A 14,101-nucleotide genomic window follows, 5' to 3' on the forward strand; every position below is an offset into this window, starting at 1 on the left:
GGGGGGGGGGGGGGGATAGAAACTAACTTGTTCTCTGGCTTGGGGGGTGCGGGGAGCAGTTTACTTAATCTTACACTGATTACCAGTGCTAAGTACACGGAAGAACTGACACGTAACACGGTTACCCAACCGCAACGGACAGGGAGGGACGCAGTTTCGCGCCCAACAATCACCCCCACAATAACTCCGCCCACCAAGCCTAAGGCTAAGAGCCCCACTACACCAATCGCTGACGCCACCCCCAACCACAGGGACGTTGAGTGACACACACTTATCCCCTAATTACACGAACCAGCCAACCCATGAGCGGGAACTGTTACCCGCCAATAAGACCTCAGATCAACTCTGACCAAACTATCTACTTAAACACGCAGAGTCAACTACTTGCCAGTGGGAACGCTCAGTCCCCACTATCACAGCTACTGTGATCAAAACCCTCCGAATTTGTGAGGTACACATACAACGAAACCCTCAATTACTGAGAGGTGCTTCAACTCAATCTGCCTCACATTAAGAGAGCAACAGCCCAACCAAGGGCAATATATACGATCTTCTCATCACCGACAGGCAAAACAGCCTTGACTACCGATCTCTACAATACGTTCACCTTCATTGGGAACGCTCAGCCCCTACTATCAAAGCTACTGTGATCATAACCATCCGAATTTGTGAGGTACACATGCAACGAAATCCTCAATCACTGAGAAGTACTTCAACTTAATCTGCCTCACATTAGGAGAGCAACAGCCCAACCAAGGGCAATATATATGACCTTCTCATCACCGACAGGCAAAACAGCTTTGACTACCGATCTCTACAATACGTTTACCTTCATTGGAAACGCTCAGCCTCTACTATCAAAGCTACTGTGATTATAACACTCAGATCTTATGAGGTACACTACAAATCATACATAAATGATTATCTGTTTGTGGAGAAACAAAATAATGAGATGGGTTGAACAAACCACTACACCACTCCCCATATCTACCATGTACCATTAGTACACATAAAAGAACGGAATAAACCCGTCAGTTAAAGAAACAGTGACATTTATAATCACTGAGCCTCATATAAGCCTCAATCACTGAGAGGACATTTGGGTAATCAACCACCAGTACATGCAAGTACACCCCAACAAGGGAAATGAATAATAGTCATCTATAAATGATTATTCTCAATCGAGAAACAAGATGATGAGGATATGGGTTTGAATAGTTGTCCCCTGACGAGGCTACCTTTCAGTTTCCCCAAAAAACCTCTATAAAATCACATGTTCAAAGAAGTTGTCCTAACAGCTTGAAACTGTAAATCTTGCCGAAAAGTACCATCTTTGGGAGAGGTACTTAGGGATCTCTGGGCTGCCTACTGCATTATTTTGCCGGGTTTGGCAGACCCTTGATTTTTACCGCCCAGCTGACGAAGTAAAATTCTGAGATTTGGCCATCCCCAGTAAAGCATGTGATAACTGATATTTTCTGAGAACTGCTAAGACTCTGAACTAAGGCCCCCCAAAAATAGGTGTGGTTAAGGTAGCAAAGCCACAAAAAAAATAGGGTAGGAAGGTAGGCAATCATTTTTTTTTTAACTTTTTTTTCTAATGTTAACAAATTAAACCTACTTGACAGGGAAATAAGTGTGCGACTCGAGCGCTTTCGCTTTCATTGCGTTTTCTGCACTCGTTTTTTTTAATTTATTTATTTATTTTTTTGGACAAAATAATGTAATAAAAAGTTATAGGGTCGGCCCCTAAAAATAGGGTAGGTCGGGTTACCGTAACCACACTTATTTTTTTAGGCCTAATAGTTCAAATCATGCCTCTGAAGTCTCAATCAATAAATGGTGCTTCATGTGACATGTCCCACAGGTACTTTGCCTATTAGGGGCTAGAGAGTATTGTTCGATACCGTGCGTGTTTAAAAAACACACAAAAAAACACACACATATACAACACAAACACAGTTCGTTTTGCGAGATATGGTGCATGTATGACATATACCTTAAAAAGTTCAATTAAATATGAAGAGCAAGACATTCATCTATGACTGGTGTTTTTGTGTGCGTTGGCACGCAACCACACAGAATTTAATTAAAAGGAAAATGTTTGTGCATTCAATCGCGGTTACGGTAGTTAACTCCCTTGCGTCGTCTTTTCACTGGGAAACCATTACAAAACATTGCATATTAAAATGTTTTGCCCCAGCAGAAGAAATGTAACGGTATATCCCCTTTAAAAAGTATACGTATCTGTTCATGCTAAACATGTCTCACTCTTGTTTTTGTTTTTCTTGATTTGCCTGTAAACAAAACGAACTGGGCGGCACAATTATTTCGGCAACTTGCCGCCCTAGCGCACGCGCGGAGTTGGCGATCCTGTCTAATATAATGATCTGACAAAGAGTAACTTTGTTTTGCTTTTATTTTGTAGGACGGACGGTGGAAAGGGGGGGGGGGGGCGAATTGTCGTCAAGGGGGCGTGTCAGTTGCTCTGCAGACGCTCTGCAGTTTTTGATTGGCTGCGAGTGTCGGAGGCTGTCAGCTGGACCAGAGTCCACTTTCAAAGTGCATTGTAGAGACGAGATGTGCAAGCCGGTAGGCGGATGCTCCGCAGACAGCCCGGCCAAGGTACACTTTCGAAGTATCGAAGTATACTTACCCACGGCTACTCAGCCGTGTATTTGACATACTTTCAATCCGCTATGAGCGAGGTGCAATACCTCGTGTGTGTGTGTGTGTGTGTGTGTGTGTGTGTGTGTGTGTGTGTGTGTGTGTGTGTGTGTGTGTGTGTGTGAAGAATAAGAATAAGAATATAGTTTATTGTCATGAAACCATTTAGGTTTATAAGACACATACATGTACATAAACAACAACATAAATCATTATGGTTTTTTTTAAGAAAACAATTGTATACGAACTTCCCCAACATGAATTGTGTGTGTGTGTGTGTGTGTGTGTGTGTGTGTGTGTGTGTGTGTGTGTGTGTGTGTGTGTGTGTGTGTAGAGCGATTCAGACCAAACTACTGGACCGATCTTTATGAAATTTTACATGAGGGTTCCTGGGTATGATATCCCCGGACTTTTTTGTTTTCGATAAATACCTTTGATGACGTCATATCCGGCTTTTTGTAAAAGTTGAGGCGGCACTGTCACACCCTCATTTTTCAATAAAATTGATTGAAATTTTGGCCCAGCAATCTTCGACGAAGGCCGGACTTCGGTATTGCATTTCAGCTTGGGGGCTTAAAAATTAATTAATGACTTTGGTCATTAAAAATCTGAAAATTGTAAAAAAAAAAATTGGTTTTTAAAACGATCCAAATTTACGTTCATCTTATTCTCCATCATTTGCTGATTCCAAAAACATATAAATATGTTATATTCGGATTAAAAACAAGCTCTGAAAATTAAAATTATAAAAATTATTATTAAAATAAAATTTCCGAAATCGATTTAAAAACAATTTCATCTTATTCCTTGTGGGTTCCTGATTCCAAAAACATATAGATGTGATATGTTTGGATTAAAAACACGCTCAGAAAGTTAAAAATAATAGAGATAAAGAAAAGCGTGCTATCCTTCTCAGCGCAACTACTACCCCGCTCTTCTTGTCAATTTCACTGCCTGTGCATCGAGCGGTGGACTGACGATGCTACGAGTATACGCTCTTGCTGTAAAAAATGCAGTGAGTTCAGTTTCATTCTGTTAGTTCGACAGCTTGACTAAATGTTGTAATTTCGCCTTACGCGACTTGTTGTTTCTTTTGCGAGACAGACACGTACCGTGAACGAAGCCCATAATATATGGCCTAATATATCGTTCAGGACTGACCTTTCTCTAAGGCCACAGATATTCCCTGTGTCCCGCGGCAACCTCACCAAACACCAAGCCCCACGACGACAACCCTCCCGCAGCACCGCGTTCGGACACCCGCAGTCTGGTGACGGAGCGGTGACCACCGGGCGAGTCCATGAAACCGACTCGTGGAAAAGACAGCCTCATTCGTCTCCCAAGCTGGTCACGGTCTGACAAAATGACAAGTGCAAACTCCAGAGGAAAAGAATAACAAAGTCCAGGCATCTATCAATCAATCAATCAATATGAGGCTTATATCGCGCGTATTCCGTGGGTACAGTTCTAAGCGCAGGGATTTTTTTTATATTTTTTTTATGCAATTTATATCGCGCACATATTCAAGGCGCAGGGATTTATTTATGCCGTGTGAGATGGAATTTTTTTACACAATACATCACGCATTCACATCGGCCAGCAGATCGCAGCCATTTCGGCGCATATCCTACTTTTCACGGCCTATTATTCCAAGTCACACGGGTATTTTGGTGGACATTTTTATCTATGCCTATACAATTTTGCCAGGAAAGACCCTTTTGTCAATCATGGGATCGTTAACGTGCACACCCCAATGTAGTGTACACGAAGGGACCTCGATTTTTCGTCTCATCCGAAATCTACTGCCGTGGACCTTGACCAAATCTAAAGGTTTTCCTGGTTCAATAGGCGAGTAAGTACGGAAGACGAAAGAGACTGACCAACTGTCGTCACAAGGTCTGGTCAGTGTTTGTTGACCTGTCCGCGGGTACAAGGTCCATCCATGCGTCCAGACACTGCTGTGTTATACACATAGGTTTACGAGTGCACTTAGCATTTTTCAAAGAAGCTATGGTGGAGTTGCTTCGATCATATTGAAGTCATCCTTGTCACATTCTAAGCTGAGTCACGGCATCATCTATGTTTGTCTAATGTGTCTCTTGTTTGTTCACTTTCTATGTGGAAGTTCTTGTGAATGTTTGGTTTTGTACGAATAAAACATTCCAATTATTAATCCTTTCTTGGTTTTTGATCCTTGATTTGGAACGTTTGCAGGCTATATCGGTATTGGATTTTAAATTCTGGAATATGTAAAGATTGTGTAAATTGTGCTGATTCACCTTTGACATTCCCATGTATTTAGAGAGGTCCAGTGTCGATTTTGATACGCCTTAACAGTTCTAATATGGATTACAGCAGGATCTTGTTCATGCGCACTTGGTCTTGTGCTTTTGTGTACACACGAAGGGGGATACGGCACTAGCAGGTCGACACACAAGTAGACCTGGGAGATCGGAAAAATCTCCACCCTTAACCCACCAGGCGCAGCCGGGATTCCAACACTCAACCTTTCGGTTGTGAGGCCGGCGCCTCATCCCTTAAGCTATTGTGCCCGTCTTAAGTATACCTTTACACTTTATCATACACATTCAAGTACAAGGAACTTAGTCGATAAATATCGACAGGGGGCGGACAAATGGTTTACATGTGAAATGTGTGTATATGGGTGTGGTTCTGAAACAAACAAACAAACAAACAAACCATGTGAACCCCCCCCCCCTCCCACCGCTCGCGGGCTGAACGACTGACGTCACATGTCGCTTCGGTCTTTTCCAGAAGAACACCGCGTGTACATAATACACAATTCGATCGCGTAGCACTGCCAATGCACATTTTCGCAACGAAAACCGTGCTACTGTTTCTTGTGTGTTAAATCTGAAAGCAATATAAGTGAACGAACAATTGAAAACTGATATCACGTTACTAAACTCCCAAAAGTAATAAATTACTTCTGACTGCGGTACACAATACATTTTCAAAGCAATTTTTATTATTTTCAAGACATAACAAATACAACGGAAGAAAAATGCAAGCAATAACAATTTTTTTTAAAGTACAGACTAAATACTGATTTCTCTTTAGTATGTTGGATTCAGGTGTACTTACTCACAGAACTTGCAGACAGATACAGATTCAAACACGTGTCGAGCGTAAAACAAAAAGTGAAACTAGAGAATAACATGAACCTGAAAACTTTTAAAATATTCGTACCCATGCAGCACCAAGAGAGATTATTGTAAAAAAAAAATGTGATACAAAGTGTGTGAGTTCTACATAAGACAGGAGAATTTACATAGCAACAGAAAACATGCTTGTAAATCACTGAGCACCAACAGTTAAAAATCACTATCGCTCACCTCATGCAGACTGAAATGCAAACCTGCACGCATACATACACACAAACAAGGGGGGAGCATCCGTGGACTGGCACTAATGATATGATCAACTGCATATGTAGCTAACTTTGCCCGTCTCACACCTTGTTAATGTTAGTGTCACTGGTACGCAACCTGTTCTTCATGCTCTACTCTTTCCACCCGCGCTGCACTTTGTCCATCATTGACATTGTCCTCAGCTTGTGGTGGACTCGGATTTTAAAAAAAAAGCAGGACAGCATTTTCGAAAACATCTTCTTGCACTTTCAAAGAAATGTCAAATGCATAAACTGTGTCATAAAAAAGCACAGGCACTGTATCATTGATTTGGCACTGTTGCAGAAAGTCCTTGTCATCAGCTTTCATTTTGGCAGAGCAAGCGACACCCACAGTCCGACGAAAAATGTCCTGCATGTCAAGGAACATTTGCACAATGTTGTCTTTGACAAATGTCAGTCCTCCTCGGTTAAGCACCGTTGTCATGTCAGTTGAAGAATCACAATCACTTTCTGACAGCTCACTGAACCTCAGTGCTTCTAAACAGCGCAGTTTCTCGTATCTGTATGCACCTTTCTTGAGGCCCCAAACTTTCTTTTTTAGTTTCTTCACCACACTCCCAGCAACATACCTGATCACATCCTTCCTCACACACTGGCACCGGTCGGTCATTCGCGTTGTCTTCCTGTTTGCACCCATAGGTTGCTTCGACCAGCCTTTCAAACATCCTGAGGCAAATGGAAGCTGATGCATGAGTCGACTTGGTGACCTCTGTAATGCTTGCATGGCTTGCGTAGTACAATGAGTGAGCCTTTTCCTTGGCCGCGTTCCGGAACTTCCCTCGTAGACCAAGGCATGACTCAAACACCTGAAGTTTGTCCCGAAGAACAGCACCTGTCAAACAGACCACAAAGTCTTACACTTGAACACATACAATAGAACCACCTTTGTATTACCTCAAACAATCTGAGAAAGCGGGTCTTTAAAAGGAGGCAGTCTTAAAATGAAGGAAAATTTACAGAAGTTATGCACAGACAAACTGACAAAATAAGGTCTTAAAAGGGAGGGATTATCAAATTGGGGGGGGGGGTCCACTGTATATATATATATATATATACAATAATAGATTTTTATTAGTCCATATCTTGGGATAATTCCCTGCCTCGTATAACTTTAAAAGAAAGGCAAACACACACACCATTGTATCCAAAAAGAACACTTGCACATTGACAAGTCTGGAATGTGTACGCGAATGATCAACAATAATTACACGTATGCCATACAGGGAGCACTGCTTACTTGTCATGTATATATGACAGCTTATTCTCAGCGTAACTGAATAACTTGAAATTTAAACTTGAAATTGTTTTACATTATAAGCAAAAGTGAAAACACTACTCCAACAAAATTGTATTCATTCATACAGTGTTTCCCTAAACACTTACAGTCCAAGGTTTTAACATGGCTTCACAGATCAGCTGACAGGCATTCATTTTCTGCAATCTCACTGCACACCTCTTCCAAAAGTGGAACTGTCACCTGTTGACATTTAAAAACACATGTAAATGTACACACAGTGACACAATAAAACATCATGCGTAATGAGAATTATCCAAAAATATTATATGATGCACTGGTGTCAAATGTGTTATGGTATTTTATGTTATCACAGAATCTAAGTCTTGAAAAATACACATGTTCACACAAAAATATGGCAAATACCACATGAGACTGAAATATACACAAATCTGCAGTAACTTGACTGAGAAATCACAAGCGGGTGTAGTTGTAGGCATCACAATCACAAGACAAACAAATTCTGCCTTTATGTTTAATATTTTTCAACAATAAATGTTGCAAATGTAACGAATAACTTCTCACCTTTTGTGAAATAATACTTTGAGCTTGACACACTTCTGACTGTACAGGGGTTTTCATCAACAACAGAAGTGGTGCTTGCTTCCTGAAACAAAATTATTCAATGATGAAAAGAACTGAATGTGGCAGTGTTCAAAGTGATATTCAAACTTGTATACAACTATCAGTACCTATACTGTAAAACGAGAAGGCTATTGGCATGCTCGTCAATCAGTATGTGTCATTCAGTGTTTTGTGCTGTAACAATGAAATGCAATCAATGCAAGTTCTTGTAGTCTAGAAATAAATACAACAATAATTTCAATTGAAACCACAAACTAGTCAAATAAATTGTGTAAATAGTTGGACAAAGAGATGCTTATTAACCCAGGGAAATAACAGGATTTCTTAGCAAAACTTTCCCAGCCCAATTACCTGATTCAGTCCGGCTTTTCTGCTTTTAACACTTACTTTCAGTTTCACTAGAATATATCACAACTACAAGAATAACAATGGAACAGGAATGAGATTTTGTTTTGTTTTTGTAAACTACATCAGGATTTAACTAGTTTGGAAGCTCTGCTTACATACAAAATACAGACAGTGACGTTCAATCGTGGTGGCTGATCAGTGCACTGACTGAGACGGACGATTCGATTTGATCGCTTCACCACGCCTTTCCAACTATGTGCTCCCATACAGTTTTGGTAGATACATGCTTGTGCAAGTATGTTATTAGTATTACCAATATGAATCTTATTTTCCTTTCGATGGTCAGTTTTACTCACCTCTGTAACGGCAGTCACCTCTGCGAATGCTGTCGAAGAATCTAACCGAAAGTAAACATTCTGGGAATCTACGCGCATCGGCCTTGACGCAAGTTCAATACTGAGCCAATGACCGCGGCGCGCCGAAGTTGGCGATCCAGTCTATCTCTGTTGAGGCCTTGCAAGGTTTTGACGGCAACAATAACTATTGTAGTTCTCTAAGACTTTATTTCTGTTTGATTTGTAATATGTTGGGAAGACATATTTATCAATTGATCAACAAAATAAAACATAATAAAAAACGACACAAGACCAGATTAGTAGGTGCTTGATTTTGGTATTTTGATTTTACATAACATTAAACCTTTCTTGGGGTTCATGGTCATGGCAACAGCCATAATAATATCATATCATGTATAATATTACATTTCAGCATATTTGAATTACATGTCATCATACCAAACTGTCATACATTTTTATTCCCACATCATTCTGATTGATCACAACCAAACCTACTATCAGTGGACACATCCAAATGTAAGCGCCTGTTCTTGACAACTTTTAATCGATCTAAAAATAGCAACTTGCTGGGTCCTTTGCCGCCAACAGACACTGTTTGGCCTGTAGGTAAAATGTACAATGTATTTTCTGATTTGTGCACAAAAGCTTTTTTTCTTTTTTCTTTTTTTTAACATAACAATGTTTAATGTCACTGTATGTTTAAAAGACCATGGTCATATTTGTAAAAAAAATGTTAAATTAGAAAATAAATAACATTTTGGTTCATGATTTTTCCTACACCTGTGCTGAAAATAAGAAATAAAAATGTCGGTATATAAGTCACTCAAATACAGCTAGGTATGAATGGCTCGGTTTGAGTTTGTTGCAGTTGACTCTGCACAATGCGACGTATCATGTTTTTGTTGAACAATTTTGACGTCACCCCTCCCATAGGGTGACGTATTTCACAACTTCCCGTGTTACACAAACTCTGTGATGACCAATTTTGCCTCACCCCTCCCATAGGGTGACGGATTTCACAACTTTCTACAGATGAACAATGTTGCCTTCACCCCTCCCATAGGGTGACGGATGTCACAACTTCCTGTGTACACAAACTGATGACGTATTTCACAACAAAATGGCGCTGCCCATGGTCAACCTCTAAACTATCCGTATAGAATCGGGGCGTCCTCGCCCCCATAAAAAGCCCCCTAGCCATCGTATAGGCCCTATCACAAGTGAATGAAATACTAGTATAATAGACTTCTGGCCCTATACAATTTAAGCCAAAGCAGTATGATTGTTTAGTGCGCTGCCCACTTTAACCTGATAATATACCAGCCGAAGTAAGTAAATACTCCTTTTAACATATAAGCCTAAGGGGGCATGAAAATGGGCGGCTGACAGCGGGATGGGCAGAGAAGTCTGGCATTAATCGTTGGTCAGCGCCGGTGGCCAGGGGTCAGCAATGGCAGCGGACTGGACGGTCCGCGTGATCGATCATTCATGGGGACAGGCAGGGAGAGAAGGGGGCGGTAGCGGTGAGGAGGGGGGGGGGGGAGGGGGGTGGAAGAGCAAGGGGCGGTGGGGAAATGAGGGATTTTGAGGGGGTGCACTCCCGGTTGACCGTTTCTCGTTTCTCCATTTCCTGTTTCTCCGATTCCCCTTTCCTATTTCACTGTATTCATTCAGTGGATCGTAGTATAATTTATATAGAAGTGCCAATTCACCGTGTAGTCGTTTCACACCCGATGGCCGCCGGTTACAAGAGCGAGTCCGCCTCTTTTTATTTCTACCGTCTCCCTGTTGCCGGTATGATTTCGATTTCGAACGTTAATTCACTCACAGTACAAATAATATATAAGTACTCGATATATCTCACGTGAGAGACATAGAGAAAATTAAAACCACATTCCATTGCTGTACACGCTCAGAACCGTACTTGATGGAGTTGAGTAAGAACCGGTTGGGACGAGGGAAGAAGAAGTGAAGAGAATGCTGAGGAAGAAGCGATCACTTTTTAAAGAAATGAACAAGCTGCCTAAGTTGTGAAATAAGGAATGGTTTAAAGAAGTGTTGCTCATTTAGTAAGGATAGGCCGGGGTGGGCGGGGGGGGGGGGGGTGCGGACGGGGAGGAGGGGGGGGGGGCGGGGGAGGGGGACGAAGGAAGAATACTAAGTAGTGGAGAATACGGTAGCACTGGTATTGGGATAGTAAAAAGGTAATACATCAGAGGAGTGAATGGTACGATACAGATGGAGGAGACAGAAGGTAGAAAGATCGAAAAATGAGAGAGAGAGAGAGAGAGAGAGAGAGAGAGAGAGAGAGAGAGAGAGAGAGGGGGACAGACAGACAGACAGACAGACAGACAGACAGACAGACAGACAGACAGAGATAATGAGAAAAAGAGACAGAGAGAAACAAAAACACAAACAAAAACAGAAACAGAGACGGAAACACAAAAAGAAAAAAAGAAAAACACAGACAGACAGACTGACAGACAGACAGACATACATGACACCACATACACAGAAAGACATTGGCGAAAGGCAGACAAGAGCAACAAGTCAGCCAAATTCAAGACAAATACAGAGTAAAATTGGTGGAAGGAAGAGCAATTAGGTACTGGCTATAACTTAAAAGACAGTGTGCTCGTTGTGTAAGCATTGTTTAGCACGTACGGCGCGTTCTGTTGTTGACCTAGTTGAGCAGAACCCACCTTGCTCTCTACAAAAACACGAGATGTGTTGTAAGAAATGTCACGATAGCAACATTACTCCCACACTCTGTTGAGAGAGGGATTCGACCTGTTTTCTGGCTTATTCGGTATTTTGTGTGTGTGTGTGTGTGCGGGGGGGTGTTGGTGTGTGTGTAGGGGGTTGCAAGTGTGTATGTGTGTGTGTGTGTGTGTGTGTGTGTGTGTGTGTGTGTGTGTGTGTGTGTGTGTGTGTGCGTATGTGCATGTGTGTGTACGCGCGTGCATCCTTGCGTGTGTTGTGTGTGTTGTGTGTGTGCGTGTGTTTAAGTGAGAGAGAGAGACAGCTAAAGTTCTCTTTGTGCCATGGTTATTTGTCGTAATGTGCTTGAGTGAATGTGTTTTTAAGACATAAATGTGTGGTGCGTGGTTGCTAAGTGTGGTTGCTATGTGTTGTTGCCATGGGTTGCTAGGTGCTGCGAAACCCGTTATGGTTTACCAGTAGTATTACGTAGAATGAATAACAAATGAATTACAAACATACGTACAACGAATAACGATAAATTACAAACAGACGTACGGTTGAACCATGGCACAAAGAGAACTTTAGTTTAGCCAAAACAAACATCTTTAAGCACCATGGCAACACAACACGCCCAGAGTATTATCCCACAACACGCACAGCGTATCAATACACACCATTCCCCGTGTGTTAAATCTACCAATAAGCTAATTATGTATGCATTACACACAGCTGAGCGTACAAACATCACGTAGTCATAGACTAGAGAGAACAACCACAATCAGAACCTTAGACGAGAGAGAAGCTTGAGTCATACCGCATAATAAACAGAAAACAATTTAAGAATTTACTTTGCCAACCATTACTACATGGTAGAAAATATGCATCCTATTACCCTATCCTTTCATAATCATTAACGTTGCCATACATTTGGATTTGTTTCCCGGTGACTTGACTTGACTTGCTACAAACGGACTTCTTACCTCTTCTTTGTCGGGTGCAGAGAGAGAGAGAGATTTTCCTCTGTTCAGTACATATATACCTTTCTCTATCTTTCATTATTCTCACATTTCATTGGCTATTCCACGTCTCGTGACCATCAGTATTCTAATTCTTTAACACTGGTCTATTACCCATTGGCTATTCAATGTCACGTGACCATTCCTATTCTATTCTAATTTCACTTCAAACAAATGTTTAAGGTGCTCCATGCTTAAGGCGTGTGTGTGTGTGTGTGTGTGTGTGTGTGTGTGTGTGTGTGTGTGTGTGTGTGTGTGTGTGTGTGTGTTGTGGGGACGGGGGTGAGGCGAGTAAGGGGCGTGAATATGTAGACCTTCTAGATCCGAATCGTTGGGAGGGTCTCAAGGTTGATTCCTGGAGCAAGAACGGTAACCAAATCGTTTCCGGAGCAGCTGTCGGAAATTAGAGGCGAAGAGGAGATAGTAGACCACGTTGATAGACGCGTTCAGCACCTCCAACACGCCCGAGACAACGTTCAGAACAGCGTTAATCGCCGAACTACGCTGGAAGTTCAGAACGCGGACGACGAAGCCGAGCGGGTAGGAGAGAATGGTGGTGACACTGAGGCAGACGACAGCCATCAGCAGACATTGGAAGCGCGAGGAGCGTGCTGCGACACTGGCTGTGGACTGCTGGCCCAGACCGGACGTGGCGCGGTGTCCACACATCTTGCTGACCAGACTGACGTTGAGAAACACCATCACCACGATGGGCAGACCCACACACACACCGTCTGAGATGCTGAAGGTAGTGAGAAGATCAATGTCCCAGGAAGTGACTTTCCAAAGCTGAAAGAAAAATGGAATCAAAATCAACGAGCACCAGAGAAACGCGAGAACATAGCTGACAACCACGTTTCGTTTGGTCAGAAGAGATCTCACCCTCATCGGTTTGTGAACAGCCAACCATCGGGTGAATACAATGGCCATAGTGGTGTAGGCCGACACCGCGCGACTGTAGACAAAAACAGTGGCCGTAGTTATGTTCTGGTGATTCAGCGTTCCAAGGAATGGCTGCCAGTAGCAGAAAGCAGAGACAACAAAAATGGTGTCGGAGAAAGCCAGCGCCTTCAAGAAGAAAGTGGCGGGGTTGAAGAAAGTCTCAGCGCTCCACACCACCAATATCAGCACGTTACCGCACAGTCCCAGTGTCGCTATGGTTGGAATGACGTAGGCTCCCAACGTAAAGCTGGCTGTTTCAAAAAGGCTCCAGTGCTGGTGAGACAGAACAGTGGTGTTCACTTGATACGAGTCAAAGGTTCCAGTGCTGGGTGCTGGATGTTCACTGGTAGAGTCCAGCGGGGTGTTGCCCACGTCTCCAAACTGAGCGAAGAGAAGCAAGAACACGTACAGCCAGTTAGGTGAAGCCATGCCTTTACAGTGTCAGCATTCATGTATTGCGGGCAAACTTCTCAGACCTTGTCCTTTGGAATGGACGATCTGATATTTGTCTATGACTGCTGGTCAATTGTCAAGGAGAACTGCAAGCTAATTGTTTGTCTAGTCTGTGTAAAACTTGTCCAGATGAAAGGTGTCCTCTTTTTCTCAACCAGCGATAGCAGCAACGAACACCATTCAGAACCCAACTGGTTCTAGATAGGTTTACCACTACTGCTCGGTCTCATGATGGTTCGTGAACGAATATGGCTGGAACACATCCTCTCTATACCATCGTCCCAGCAGGATCGTCTGAAAGAGG

The 14,101-nt window shown here is 42.4% G+C and overlaps 1 protein-coding gene and 1 long non-coding RNA gene across 2 annotated transcripts; both read right to left on the reverse strand.

Annotated features, from left to right (window-relative positions):
- Nucleotides 1-5,935: 5,935 nt before the first annotated feature.
- LOC138956889 (uncharacterized) lies at nucleotides 5,936-7,983 on the reverse strand. Its single transcript, XR_011452855.1, has 3 exons — nucleotides 7,920-7,983; nucleotides 7,484-7,577; nucleotides 5,936-6,932 (listed from the first exon to the last, which is right to left on the reverse strand). It is a non-coding gene; the product is annotated as an uncharacterized lncRNA (long non-coding RNA).
- A 4,761-nt stretch (nucleotides 7,984-12,744) lies between these two features.
- LOC138956888 (FMRFamide receptor-like) lies at nucleotides 12,745-13,773 on the reverse strand. Its single transcript, XM_070328105.1, has one exon. The coding sequence runs from the start codon at nucleotides 13,771-13,773 to the stop codon at nucleotides 12,745-12,747; it is 1,029 nt and encodes a 342-aa protein (XP_070184206.1).
- Between the last annotated feature and the right edge of the window lie 328 nt (nucleotides 13,774-14,101).

The sequence above is a fragment of the Littorina saxatilis genome, unplaced genomic scaffold (assembly GCF_037325665.1).
Source record: "Littorina saxatilis isolate snail1 unplaced genomic scaffold, US_GU_Lsax_2.0 scaffold_2674, whole genome shotgun sequence".
NCBI lineage: Eukaryota > Metazoa > Mollusca > Gastropoda > Littorinimorpha > Littorinidae > Littorina > Littorina saxatilis.